This window comes from Phaseolus vulgaris, chromosome 7 (assembly GCF_000499845.2).
Source record: "Phaseolus vulgaris cultivar G19833 chromosome 7, P. vulgaris v2.0, whole genome shotgun sequence".
Classification (NCBI taxonomy): Eukaryota; Viridiplantae; Streptophyta; class Magnoliopsida; order Fabales; family Fabaceae; genus Phaseolus; species Phaseolus vulgaris.
In genome coordinates this window covers 36,447,480-36,461,461 of record NC_023753.2, presented here as the reverse complement: position 1 = coordinate 36,461,461, position 13,982 = coordinate 36,447,480, and the positions used below count along the sequence as shown (strand labels likewise).

Sequence of the window (13,982 nt, the reverse complement as noted above, 5' to 3'; positions counted from 1 at the left end):
TAGTGAAGAAAAAATAGAAGTTATTTTATTTGATATGTGAGATTTGGTGTGAGAACGAGTGATAATATATTATCTCTTTCTTCCTGTTGTTGCCTTGAAATAAATATTTAGAGAAAGAGGGAAGAAGATAATTTGTGTATAAAAACTGAACATTAATATTAATTTTAAAAATTAAACAATAATTTTATTTTTTAAGTAATTCATAGAAATGACAAAATATTTCATTATACTAATAAAATGAGATATATTAAATAATGATAGAATTAGAAAATGTTTTTGTAAAAAAAAACAATTATAATGGAAAATCCCCATTAAATATAGGTATAGATAATTTTTTATTTATTTTATTTTTGGTTCTTAAAATAACTTGAAAATACTATTTCATTTATTCTTTTTGGGAAAAATAATGTAAATTTTTTTAGGGAAAAAGATTAAAATAAAATAAAATTATCAGAGATCAATTGATAACAACATCTACTAATCTACCATTGATCTAATCTAACACATATTTAACTTTACTAAACTTGTTAGACTATTTTTTTTTTTACGTTTTCTTGATAAAATAAATATTAGAAAGAGTGGAGCGGGAAGAGAAATTCGAATTTCTCTGCTCTGTTCTCTCTCTCTCTTCTTCTTCTCTTCTTCTACAGCTTTTTCAAATCCCTTTCACTCTTGAACATTTCTCTTCTTCTTCTTCTTCTTCGGATTCAGCAATGGGCGTTGAGAACTACCACGTGATTGAACTGGTAGGCGAAGGTTCATTCGGGAAGGTATACAAGGGAAGGCGCAAGCACACGGGGCAGGTACGCTACGCTTCTGAGTAGGGTTTCTTCAGAGTCTCGATCTTTTACGATTATTATCTTACTTCCGATTTTCTATCATTAGACCGTTGCGATGAAATTCATAATGAAGCACGGGAAAACTGAGAAGGACATTCACAATTTAAGGCAGGAAATCGAGGTGATTCATTCATTTCTTCCTTTATTGTTTTTACGCTATTTGAATCTCATTGTTATGGATTTCTAGTTGTTAGGAATTTTGAGAAGCGTTGGTCACGGATTTCGTGTAGCTTGCTGTTTTGTGGCTTGAATTTCTATTTTTGTCCCCACTTTAGTGTCTAATGTATGAGTTTGGAACAAACATGTTGCCTTAGAGGTATGATCATCAGGAATATCTTGTTAAGAAGCTTGTTGTTAATTTTTACTATTTTTCAATTTTAAGTATAATATCTGCAGTAATTATTATTATTATCCGCGGACAAAAAGACCCATCTGTGTCTGCTTTTTTATTAAGTTATCAAAGATAGTTACTATGGCACTTACTGTAATAGTTACTACCATTCCCTTATCATAACAAGGTAAAATGGTATGAAATTGTGGATAGCAAAAGCCTTTACGAAAAGTAGTATCACTTATCGATTAGTATAAATTAATAATTTTATTATCATTATTATTTTTGGTCTGGTATCGAGAATGTCAAATCTGTACCCTGGAAAATTGTGATTTATTTCTTTTGTAACCCATGTTCTACATGCCTGTTGTCATGTTATAGTTAAGTCATGAGGTAACGTTAGTAGAAACTATCATTACAGTTTTTTAAATGATTTGTTGATGTACTGCCCATTTGCTTAATCGATGAATATACCTGACTTTACCTTGTAGAGTATAAGGATTTTCTTGTAATTGTTCTTGCTACTTATTGATATGATTATTGATTGCTTTAAATGTTTCTGCCGACTGCCGACTGCTGACTGCTGACTGGTGACATTTGATATTAATAAACTTTGCAGATCTTAAGAAAGTTGAAGCATGGAAATATTATTCAAATGCTTGATTCCTTTGAAAGCCCGCAAGAATTTTGTGTCGTTACAGAATTTGCACAAGTAATCATCCGTATTTTCAGTTTCCAGACTGATACTTCAGTATCTGAAAGTTAACACTTACGCATTAATTGTTGATCTAAGCGTACTCAGCTAGCTGAGAGTGAAAAGATTGTGGGACAGAACTTTGAATATAAATGTTGCCATGCTGATTATTTTATTTTGCAGGGTGAGCTATTTGAGATTCTTGAGGATGATAAGTGCCTTCCGGAAGAGCAAGTTCAAGCAATTGCAAAGCAATTGGTATTTCCTCTTATTCAGTGATCTCTACTGTCTTTTGTAGGAATGTGTGTGCTATATATATATATATTATCATCTTAGCAGAATTTCATTTTTAGTTTGGATTATGCAGGTAAAAGCTTTGCATTATTTGCATTCCAATCGGATCATCCATCGCGATATGAAGCCCCAAAATATTCTGATTGGTGCTGGATCTGTTGTCAAGGTTGGTTTAACTGCTACTTTGTTCACATGGTGAAACATAAACTTAAATTTTTGTCTTATAGCTAGCTGTAGCAGAATTTTGCCACTAATTCACTATCTATTGTTATGGTATGCATTATAACCGAGTTAAAGCTTTGTTTCATTCAATAGTCCGGCACACCTTTTGAATAGCACATTTCCCTCCTAGGCGGCACTTTGTGCATGTTTGGTTCAGCTTTTTCATGGAAATATTTGTTTTCTGTTTTCAAAATTTGTCCTTGGAAGCTGTAAAGAAACATGAGAAGCTAGTTCAACTTTCCTGCAAATGAGTACATTCAACAATGGTCTAATATTTGTTTTTTTTTTCTTTTTTGGTGAATATCTTGTAGCTTTGTGATTTTGGGTTTGCACGTGCAATGTCCACAAATACAGTTGTTTTGCGTTCTATAAAAGGTTTGGCTGATCAGAATCGATTTTGTTACTTTTAAATCTTAACTGCAATTTATACTTTTGAGGATTGTTCTATAGTCTGTAAATATTCAGACATCGTGTGTTTTACAGGCACCCCGTTGTACATGGCTCCAGAGCTAGTCCGTGAGCAACCATACAACCACACTGTAGATTTATGGTCTCTTGGTGTCATACTGTATGTTGGATCTCTCTATTTTTCTTGGTCTAGTATTGTACTTTTTATTGTGATTGTGGTTGATTGCTCATTTAAATCTGGCCTAATGCCTGATGTCTATATAATGGATCCCTTTACAAGATTTACATTAGCCCTTTGTATTTTTCTGAATATATTCATGGATGGAGAATACATTTGCCATATGGATGAATTCTGAGTGCCAATTGAGGTTTTTTACTTAGTTATATGAGGGTCCCCACATGAGGCTATGGGTGAAAGGATATTTAGGGTTAAGGAAGAGAGGATTGATATAATACTGCTTTTTGGTTTTTACTGAGTAAACCGTGAGAGATGGCTGCGATGAAGTTGTCCTAGGTGTTGTTTTCTTAGCAACTCGTGGTTTCTCGTTTGGAATCCTTTCTATTTGTCACATACTTATGCCATTTTTTGTACAGAACTTCTTGTTTCGTTCTAGCAGAAGATACTTTCCCCAGCTTCTTGCTTGTAGTATTCAACCATTCTTTCACCTTACCCTTGTATAGTGTGAATATTCCAGATCCGTTGCACTTTCCAAGAGTGATCTGAATGATGACGCTGTGTTACTAGTTGTTATGGTAGTGTGTTTTGTTGAACAGCGCTTCCTGACCCTCATTTTGCTTTACTAGTCACGAGTCACCTAGTTTTCCTGTTTCCAACAGGTACGAGTTATTTGTTGGCCAACCACCATTTTACACAAATTCTGTATATGCTCTCATCAGACACATTGTGAAGGTACATTTCCCAAATGTATTACTTTTGTTATTTAATCTCTTACGCATATTTACTAGTACTGAAGGGTGGGTCTGATCACTAGTTCAATAATCCAGGATCCTGTTAAATATCCTGATCGCATGAGTCCAAATTTCAAAAGCTTTTTAAAGGGTTTGCTTAACAAGGTAGCTCACTTGTGAATATATCCCCTTTTTTATTCCACATTGCTATATTTTACTTTGATCTAAAATGATATTTAAAATGCTTTGCTTTCTGAATTTTTTTCAAGCAGGCACCGGAAAGTCGACTAACTTGGCCGGCTCTTCTTGAGCACCCATTTGTTAAAGAAGCCTCTGACGAACTTGAGGCCAGGGTTAGTGTTAGATTGTTCCACAATGTGCAACATGCTCATTGGATGTGTAATTTGGTTGATTTCTAAATTAATTTAATAAAACATGTACTGAAACTTCAGGAATTGCGAGAGATAAATGGTTCACGCATGCGCAATGGTGCAGAACGGATGGTTGAAGGGAAAACCATTCAGACTCCAACAGGTTTAGCTACTTATAATACTGCAAAATGATAGTACCTAATACTGATAAAGTATCAGCTAAATATGCCTAAATTTTGTATTTTCTTTCCCTTCAGTATAATAGTTTTTACGTCACAGGCAAAAACAATCACATGGTAGGTGCGGAAAGGCATATTGCTTCACCGCTTCAGAGTGAAGCTCAGTTAAATGGTCCTAACTTAGACAGAACTAATTCTTCAGTGCTTGATGAGTCCCCGGTATTTTCAGATCAAAATATAGGAGACACAGGTAATTCTCTTGGCTTTATTCATTGCTCATTATATGCGAATAATATTTTTGGTTGGGGGAAACACAATCTTGTTTTTGCACTTCCAACTGTATTTCTATTGTTATATTTTGTCACATTCGTTCCAAATGCATTCTGTTATGAAAGAAAGGGTTATTATACTTTTGTTATTTTAACTAACAGGTAAGGAAATTGTAATTATAATTGATTCTTCATTCAACTGTGAAATTTCTATTTTAATGTGTGAATGATGTCTTTAACGTTTCCTCTTTAAATTAAATAATTTTATCTAATATTTAAATTTAAATTGGTATGGTGGGCTTTTGGTTATTGTAATTATGTTATATTTCTGATTTGTTTGGTGTGCTCATGAGAACAGAGGTAACTGTATGCTCCGTCGAAAGGAATTGATTGAATGTCACATACACTGAAAAATTTAGGAACCAAAATGTCGTATGGTTCTGGTCTAATATATGATGTGAAGCTTATAAGTGAGCCTCCGGGCTAATGAAAAGGAGATTTCCTCGATGTTTTGTGTTCTTTTGTTTTTCGGATTTGGTGTATACTCACATATGTCCTTCGCATTCACCAATTCTAAACTAAGTATTTTCTATATTAATTATATTCTAAGACTCTCCTCAAGCCAAAACTAACATTGCAAAATAACATTAATGCAAAATGTTAAAATTGTGATTATGATCACTCTCCAGTCCAATCACTTCCTTCATAGCTGTATCCTTTCATACAAATGAATTTGTAGAAACTGTAAAAGCTTATGCTGTTGAAACATCACGCAGTATTTTTTAAAAATTTTGTCCTAACAGAAAGGCTGAAAAGCTTATATTATACTTGAAATTTTCCACATTTTATGCAGACATTTATGAGGAATGGATTTCTTCTGGAGACTTTAAGCCTTTTATTCACCAATTTTTTTTATAAGGAAGGAATGTGTATGCATAACTATCGTATGCATCCAGTTAGGGACTTTAGTACTGTGAACTTGTATTATAATTTTTGTTCTGTTGACTTTCTGAAATTAATTTTCAAATGTCTCCATTGACGTAAATACTTCTGGGTAGGCTGCCAAAGATTGGACAGACTTGAAAATAACTCTCGCACAGTCAAAAGTGCAAAAATAATTGGTCAAGATAATGAAGCGTTGGCACATATTTTGCTACCACTGAAGAAGTGGTCAAAAGGATCTCAAAATATTTGCAGGTATATATGAACTTCTTACTTAAGACTTCTATTTTTGCATATTGAATCCTCGTCAACATTAAACGTTGAGTTGGTTTTAATATGTGGAGTTTACTCATAACTTTTCTTTTAAGATTTTGTTCATTATAATTTTAAGTAGGGAATTTTTTTTTGACTTGGAATATAGGAATACTATCGATTTGTTATCCTTCTAAAACATGGTTTTATTGTATTTCTGCTCAATGTATAATGTTTTGCGCATAGTTTTAAATTCAATCACAAATTTGCAGCATGCTTTCTATCCCTCTAGTTAAGTAAATCATGTGATGTCAGTTTTACTTCCTTGATTGCCTGCTTTTGTACGTCAGGCTGTCAGAGCGTCTCTAGCAATCATTGTATAAGCCTTTTAATGTTCGTATTTTTTTAAAAAAAACTACGATAGTTTTTTAATCTTGAAATAGCCTTAGTTTATGTGTTTGGACGTTGACTGGGCTAAAAGCCATAGTTAACGGCAAGACCAGCCAGATGATGTCAGCAGCATGTTGTTTATATGTCTTCCTAAAATCTCTCGTGTCTTACCTTCGGTATTTTCTGCTGGTATCCTCATAAATGATTTGTTGAAAGGTTTTATGTAATTTACTTTTTCTATTTTGATAATTATCTTCTCAGTTGTAGTTTGCTGCGAAGGATATAAAGTGCTAATACTAGTATTATTTGATTTGCAGAGTACTGCTGCATCACATAAACCTTTTTAAGTTTGCGTTGTTTCTGACTAAATCATTGTCTTATTTTTGAAATGGTAAATGCCAACTCAAGAGTCTTGTGTTTTATGGCTTTTCTCTTCCTGTAATTTAAAAAAAAAACTGGTTACCTTTAGTGTGCTGTTGTTCTATTCTTTCTTTATCTTCTTCATAGAAATAAAATAAATCAATTTGATTTACTAGTGGGTTTTTACTTAGTGTTTTAAATGTTAAAACAATAGCAATTCTATAACCTTTAAATTAAAAGTTAATGCTTTTTTAGGCCCTCTACACAATTTTTATAATTAATTGTCTTTGAAGTCTAATTGCATGTGAGCAATGTACAGTGATCAAGATGTTCCTCAATCAAATCAGTCATTGAGGATTCTCTCAAACCTCGTTGCAGCTGGTGCCTTCAATTCTAGTGGACGAATAGATGAACTAATAAAAGAGCTCCTTGTGTTTACTGGATCTGTTATAGCCATTAAGTCTTCTGAAGTTATTGACATGATGGCAAAGGTACATCACAATGACATCTATTATAGTATTTTTTCCTCCATGACTAGTAAAACTTGCTTGGATTTTAGTTTGATGTATGTTAGAATATTTCAGTCCGTTTCAATATCTTAGAAGTTTAATAGTGATGTAATTTAGGAAGCAATCTTAGTAATTGTTGAAAAGCGATCTTGGGAGTTGTTTATAATTTCTTATGTTTCTTGAGTTGTTTCCGTAATAAATTTATTTAGAGCTAGCAGTCTTATTTATTGTATTAGTGAGCTCGGGCGTATACTAGAAGAACAACAATGTAATCTGATCTGATTAATAAGTTATTGTAATTATAAATTGGTGGTATTGCTTTGTACTTTCTCTACCTCATTATCCATGAAACTATTACTCCCTTATACTCCTTCAGTCTTTCCTTCCTTTAGCCCCAATATTTATCATGGCATGAGAGTGGTTTTGTCCGTCTGGCAGGGTTTGTCCTTTTAGCTATGTTGAGTTCCCATAATGTGAAAACTGTAAATTGCCTCTCAAATATCATCCTTGAGAACCAATTTTTTTAGGACTGCTTTTTCTTGAAGTACGTATAGGGAAAATTTGGGTAGCATATAGGGAAAAGACTAGTGGAAGCCCTAGTGTTGGTAAACTGCCTTAATTGCACTCATTCCCGGACTGCTTTGATTGTGTCCTATAAGAGTTGGTAGCCTCTTGGAAAGGGCTATCAGTGGAAGAACAACAAGAAAGGTTGAGTGAGGTTTTGGATAGTGCAACTTCTGAGACGTTGGTTCTCAGGGGGGTTAGGTTAGATTTAGATTTGATATCAACTAGAGATATGACCAACATATTCCTTGTAAGACTCGAGCCATCATTGCTTTACAAAATGATTTGAGGAGTTGAATTAGATCTTAGACTAAAATCTCTAAAACCTAGTAAGGAGAGTAAGATTAGATGCCCGCACGGTGCAAAGTTAGAGACAGAGGGAGAGCAAGGAAAACTATAGGCCAAACCATTAAAGAAAGATGTAGATTCAAATGGTTTGCCATTAGACATAATTTATGATAGGACATTATGGCATTGCTTGATTGATGTTCTGATTGCATCTGGTTAGGCTTTCGTACTACTTTTTTTAAAGGCATCAATCTCAGTACATGCATTAAATTAGGTGCTCTTTGATTAATGATGTATTAAACCGGGTTTGCCTATTATTATTTGTTTTTGACAATAACTGACAGTCCTTTTTCTCCCAAGAATAGCCAGTGAAACTTAAGATATTTTATTTGGTGCAGGGTTTCTCCATCACTAAGATTTTGCTAGATAATGGAGGAAGTTGCCCATCAAGCTCTTATCTAAGTCACTGGGTTGAATTTGTTGATATATATTCTCAGGTAACACTCTTTCTATCATGTAAATTCATATCTCGTAATGCTAATTTATATTTTCAATCAAAGTAGTGCCGTTTTCATCCATTTTTCCAACCAGCCTATATGCACTGAATACTAGTTTGTATAACTTAGATGAAAAATCTCTTGATAATTGTGTATTTCTTTCTTGTTTTTAGTACTTATTATTATATGTACTTTCAGGTTGTAGCATCAAATAATGATGCATCTGGAAGAGTTCTTTATGAATCCAGTGCCTGCATTACAGTCATGCTGTCTAGAGTTGCTCAAGTGGTTAAGTCATCTTCTCAAATTTCAGGCCAAGAGACACTGAATGAAACAGCTAGCAGAATTTTAGACCACGCAAAAACAATGGGTTTAGTGGACCATCTATGTCTGTGTTTAGCCACTTCAGGTTCAAGTCTTATTTCAGGTTCTTCCAACATGCTAAGGGCTGCTTCTGAAGCATGCAGAGCTATGTGGTCTTTGATTAATGCACTGGATATTCTTTTTATGAAAAAAAGTGCCATTTTGTTTCCCATTAATGCTTTGCGCAGTCATTCTTTGCATCGGATGGAAGTTGTGCAACATGAGCAAAATCTCTTGGACAAAGCAGATTCAACTAAAGTTGTTGATGCAATGACAAGAGCATTCCTTAGATCAAAAGCTGTTCAGGTTGCTGTTTACTATTGTTTTCACCAACGACTTGAGTCTGCAATGAGTTGTTGTCTTCAGGTAATTGTGGTTTACCCCTTGCCCCTTTTTTGGATATATGGCAACGAGTTTTATACCTGTGTTTTGGATACAGTAGATGAATTCAATATTGTTTTTGCTGTTTTCTTCATGATGTTGTAGTTGTAGCACCTAATTTCTATTTGGACAAAGGTTGTGGTTGTAATTATGGCAGAGTTTAAGGTGATTTAATTTGTTATATTCTGTTTTTCCAGCTTTTGTCTAGGTGCTGCCTACACAATGAACTTGTTCCAGCTCTTCTTTGTGGCCTTCCCAGTTCCCTTCCAGTGACTACTGTTGTTAGTGGGGGTGGTGATGGAACTATTGTTTCAGAAGTTTTCACTGTTTTATCATTATGCGGTTCCTCTGTTAACAAAGACGCTCAGAGTATGGAACCAAGTAATGTAAAGTGCAAATTAACAAATCCTTCTGCTCTAGTTCGTCATTCATGTCTTGTTCTCGCAATAATTGCTCAGTGTTTGAAGTCAACTGGAAGAAATTCAGCAATGTTTATGCTCACTACCGCACCAAAGAAGCAGCATGCTCGACTTACAGTGCTTTCGCATCATATTACTTCTGATGATAAAATAAAAACCTCTATCGAACCTCAAAGTGCATCAGCCATATTGGCTTTGGCATCCATTCTATCTCTCGAATCTGGGGCTTTAGTTGAGTCTCCAATATCTGAAATTGCAATGCCTTTAATTCCTCGAACCTCTACACTAAGTGATCATCTTAAATTTTCATCTGGCAATGAAAATGAATTGGACCCTTGCAACTTCAGTGGGAAACTCTCATATTGGCAAGGGGTAAGAGATGGGTATGTTGGCCTTTTAGATTCCAGACTCAAGTGGGGAGGACCATTAGCTGTTCAGCAGTTGTGTGCAAGTGGCACTCCTCTACTTCTTATGGGCTTATTAGGAAATGATGGTTTTAATGCTTCTCATGGAAATGATCATCTAAGTGATAGAGTTGGATTGTCTCCTATTGGTGTTGTATGGACAATTTCATTATTATGCCATTGTCTTTCTGGCGGTGCTTTGATATATCGTCAAATTTTGATTAAGAATGAACATATTAAGCTCATTTCCAACTTGATATGTGATGTTCATATCAAGTTGGTGAAATGCTGGATCGGACCTGGTGGAGGGAGAGCAGGAGTCAGAGATCTAATAAATGCTGTGATAGATATTTTAGCATTTCCTTTTGTTGCTCTGCAAAATGCACCTGGCTTGCCTTCCGCCACTGCTTCTGTCAACAGTGGATTTCTTCTTAATATGGGCTCCTCTGGTCAGAGAGTATGCATGGAAGATAAGGGTATAATTAAGGCAATTGAAGAAGACATGGGAAAATATATTAAGATACTTGCAGAGGTAAAATCTTTTTTTGATTCCTCATTTGGTAAGCTTCTAGCAAATATCATTGTAGCATGTTATAGTAATGAGAGGTCATTCCATGATTTGCTAGTAAGACGTCATTACAAGTAAATTCATTTTCCTTAACGAGCAGTGGTTAATGATGGATAAGTCATTTCTGATGTACTGTGGTTCAACAGTTATTGCTTCTGAGACAATTTTTTTGTTGGTTTTATTTAGCAACTGTTCTAATCGTGCCTAGTACTTATATTTTGTTTAAACTTGATTACTGGATGAATCGCTATATTGTTAACTTTAATGCTCATGTTGTTACCATTATTAAATGGTTTGAACTTTTCAGGTTGGTGTGCCTGGTATCATCCTTCGGTGTGTAGATTATATGGATTTGAATGATTTGGGCAGGCCTATTGCATTTCTAGCTAAGATGGTCTGCCACCGACCTTTGGCAATCCAACTCGTGAGTAAAGGTCTTTTGGATCCAAATAGGATGAGAAAGTTGTTTGACTGTTCGGGCCCAAAAGAGGTCACACTGGATGCTCTTATGATTATTTCCGATCTTGCTCGCATGGACAAGGTTAGTTTCATTCTCCGTCAAATGATTTTATGCGAATGCAAATACCAAAGTTAGTCAGTTCTTACCTTTATTCTTTCTATTCTGTTTACTAAGGGTGGTGAATACACATAAAAGAAAGAGTTAGATAGGTGGAGATAGTGCATGCCATGCACAGCCTCATTTTACATAAATGTATTTTTGTGTTAAAAAATAAAGAGAATCCTTATTTTGCTTATTTGGTACCACAGATGCATCCATTCTCAAGTTTTTAATCCTTTAAGGGTATATTTATTTTTTATGAATTTAATGAACTTTTATTCTTTATAGAGACTGTCTTGGGTGATTTGTTTACAGGTATTTGTTTCAGTGTCAAAATGTCATTTTGATTTCAGTTGGTTGTAGTTTTACTTTGAACGAATATATACTCGTGGTTTCTGATCATCCAGTTTTGTTTCTACTTTGGATCATTAATTTCTCTGTATTTTCATTTTGGATATTCCTTAATTATTGTTTTGGAAAATCATTACTATCTGTTTTACGGTGATCAGGGATTCTATGAGTACATTAAAGGTGCTACTATTTTGGAGTTCTTGAAAGATTTTCTTTCGCACGAGGATCCCAATATGCGTGCCAAAGCTTGCAGTGCTCTTGGAAACATGTGTCGTCATAGTGCCTATTTTTATAGTTCACTTGTAAGTATTCTAAATAATGGTATTTGTATTAAAGTAATTTATTAAGACAATGATATTTCGTTGTTGGATGCTATTTCCTGAATTTCTTTTCATTATTTCTCCTACTTCAGCCATTTTCTCCTCCTGTTTATTTTTTTGTTAGCTATTAAGCAATTATGCCTTTTCCAAGTGTTAGATATATACAATTTTGTTAAATAGATTTATACTATGGCCGTAATAATGTAACAGGAAATTTTTGGATGACACCACACATTACATTAAATTTTCTGACGCTCAAATAACGATATGAAAAAAAAAGTAATACTATGTTTTCTGCTGTTCTCATATTTTGGATTCTCTTATTTTCAATTGTGATTTCCAGGTTAGACATCAAATTGTTGGTATCCTTATCGAAAGATGTTCTGATCCAGACAAACGAACACGAAAGTTTGCTTGTTTTGCTGTAAGTTTGATCTCATTCCCACTGCCGAAACTAAAACTTGATCATAACCATGTTGTTCATATGTATTTCTTAATGCGTTTGATTTTATTAATTTATTTATTTTGGCTTTAGAATATTCTTGTGGTTCATGATTTGCTGAAGATATTAATGTAATTGCATGGACATAATAACATAAAATGCGATCAATTATTTTATTTAATGTTTCACTTGTCAAACATTTATCTGTTTAATTGTCAATCTACCAAGATGTATCTAGCACAAACTTATCCTTCCTGCTTTTAGAACTGATGCCATCGTGTTTATGTTTTCTTATACCGTACATATGCCACTTTTCTTCTATTTTCATCTCTTTTAATCTGCTGCACCATATCTGAACTCAGATTGGAAATGCGGCTTACCACAATGACTTGTTGTATGAGGAGCTGAGGAGATCGATTCCTCATTTAGCAAATTTGTTACAAATAGCCGAGGAAGATAAGACTAAGGCAAATGCAGCAGGTGCACTTAGTAATCTCGTTCGTAACTCTGACAAACTTTGTGAAGACATCGTGTCTAAAGGAGCGGTTCAGGTTAGTGCAAAGCTGCATTTTTTTAATACCGTGAAAGTTTTCTATTCATATCTATTTTCACAACTTATTATCTGATTTTTTAAATATATTTTTAAATCCTCAAATTAATATTTCTAAACTGGATCATATTTTTCCAAATTCGAGAGATTAAAATAAACTTTTCTTAGTTTGGAAAACTAAAATTGTAGTTATTCCACATTTTTATGGATTTAAAATATACCTAAATTTTAATAATGCTTTTGGATGGAGAATTTTTAGACAATATTGACTATGTTTCTTTCATAAAATAAAAATAAAATCCTGTTAGTCACGCGGATGCCACGCCTGAATAGATACAGTACAGTAGCTATGCTGCTAGTGATTGCTAGTTGATTAGAATAAGGAGCAGGTGCCTACGTGAAAATGTCTGATTAGGTTTTGTAGTCTGAAAACCAGTGAACTATCAATCTCTCTATTGCGGGAGGCTTGTTTTCAATCTATCCCACAATCAATTGTTTTAAATTTGTATGGTACTAGTGGATTGTATTTCAACTACTGGCTTTGATTATACCTAATTCTTTTGTTTTGCTTGGATGGTGTTTCTCCCTTGTAGTCTCTGCTGAAATTAATATCCGATTGTGCGGTATCGGCACTAAATCCAGGCAGAAATGATTCGGGAAACGAATCTCCACTTAAGATCGCTCTGTTTTCCCTGGCAAAGATGTGTGCACATCCACTCTGCAGACAGTTCATCCGTTCATCGCCATTGTTTCCTGTGATTGGAAGGCTTAAGCAGTCTCCAGAATCATCCATAGCCAAATATGCGTCCGTGATCATTGGTAAAGTTGCTGAACCTTGACATTTTAACTCTACTTCACAGTTGTGCCATTGGTGCCTGACTTCCACTGAAGAAGTCATTATTCTCTTTGTACAATGCTTCTTGAATTGTACGGACATTGTAACACTGCAAATAAGTGATTTTTTGACACTTATTTTAATATATGTAAAATATGTACATGTACATATATTGTAATGTTTATTCTAAGTGTTTGTTTTGTCTCTTAATGACTGTGACTTCTTACTCAATCCTCTTAAAATAAAGTCAGTCTGAATAAGTATTTTTATTAGTATTTATTGAAGAAAAAAATACAATAACTAATTCTTTTAGTATACAATTAAAATATATTACTAATTAACATTCTGAGCTCTGTTAAGGAGGATTTTTGAAAATTTGCGTATTTTAATCATAATATCAATGTAGTTGTAAATATTTGTTTTAGTTTAATTAGTAAGTAAATTTAGGATTAAAATTAGAAGTGTAATTTCA

The 13,982-nt window shown here is 34.0% G+C and overlaps 1 protein-coding gene across 1 annotated transcript; it reads left to right on the top strand.

Moving 5' to 3' along the window:
• Positions 1-548: 548 nt before the first annotated feature.
• LOC137830449 (serine/threonine-protein kinase TIO) lies at positions 549-13,720 on the top strand. Its single transcript, XM_068637785.1, has 22 exons — positions 549-803; positions 886-960; positions 1,790-1,882; positions 2,048-2,122; positions 2,232-2,324; positions 2,692-2,755; positions 2,864-2,948; positions 3,626-3,698; positions 3,794-3,862; positions 3,970-4,050; positions 4,150-4,231; positions 4,348-4,497; positions 5,575-5,713; positions 6,780-6,951; positions 8,220-8,318; positions 8,517-9,047; positions 9,260-10,417; positions 10,761-10,994; positions 11,522-11,665; positions 12,027-12,107; positions 12,488-12,676; positions 13,269-13,720. Exons 1-22 carry the CDS (start codon positions 714-716, stop codon positions 13,512-13,514), a joined length of 4,023 nt encoding a protein of 1,340 aa, XP_068493886.1. The 5' UTR covers positions 549-713; the 3' UTR covers positions 13,515-13,720.
• The last annotated feature ends 262 nt before the right edge of the window (positions 13,721-13,982 follow it).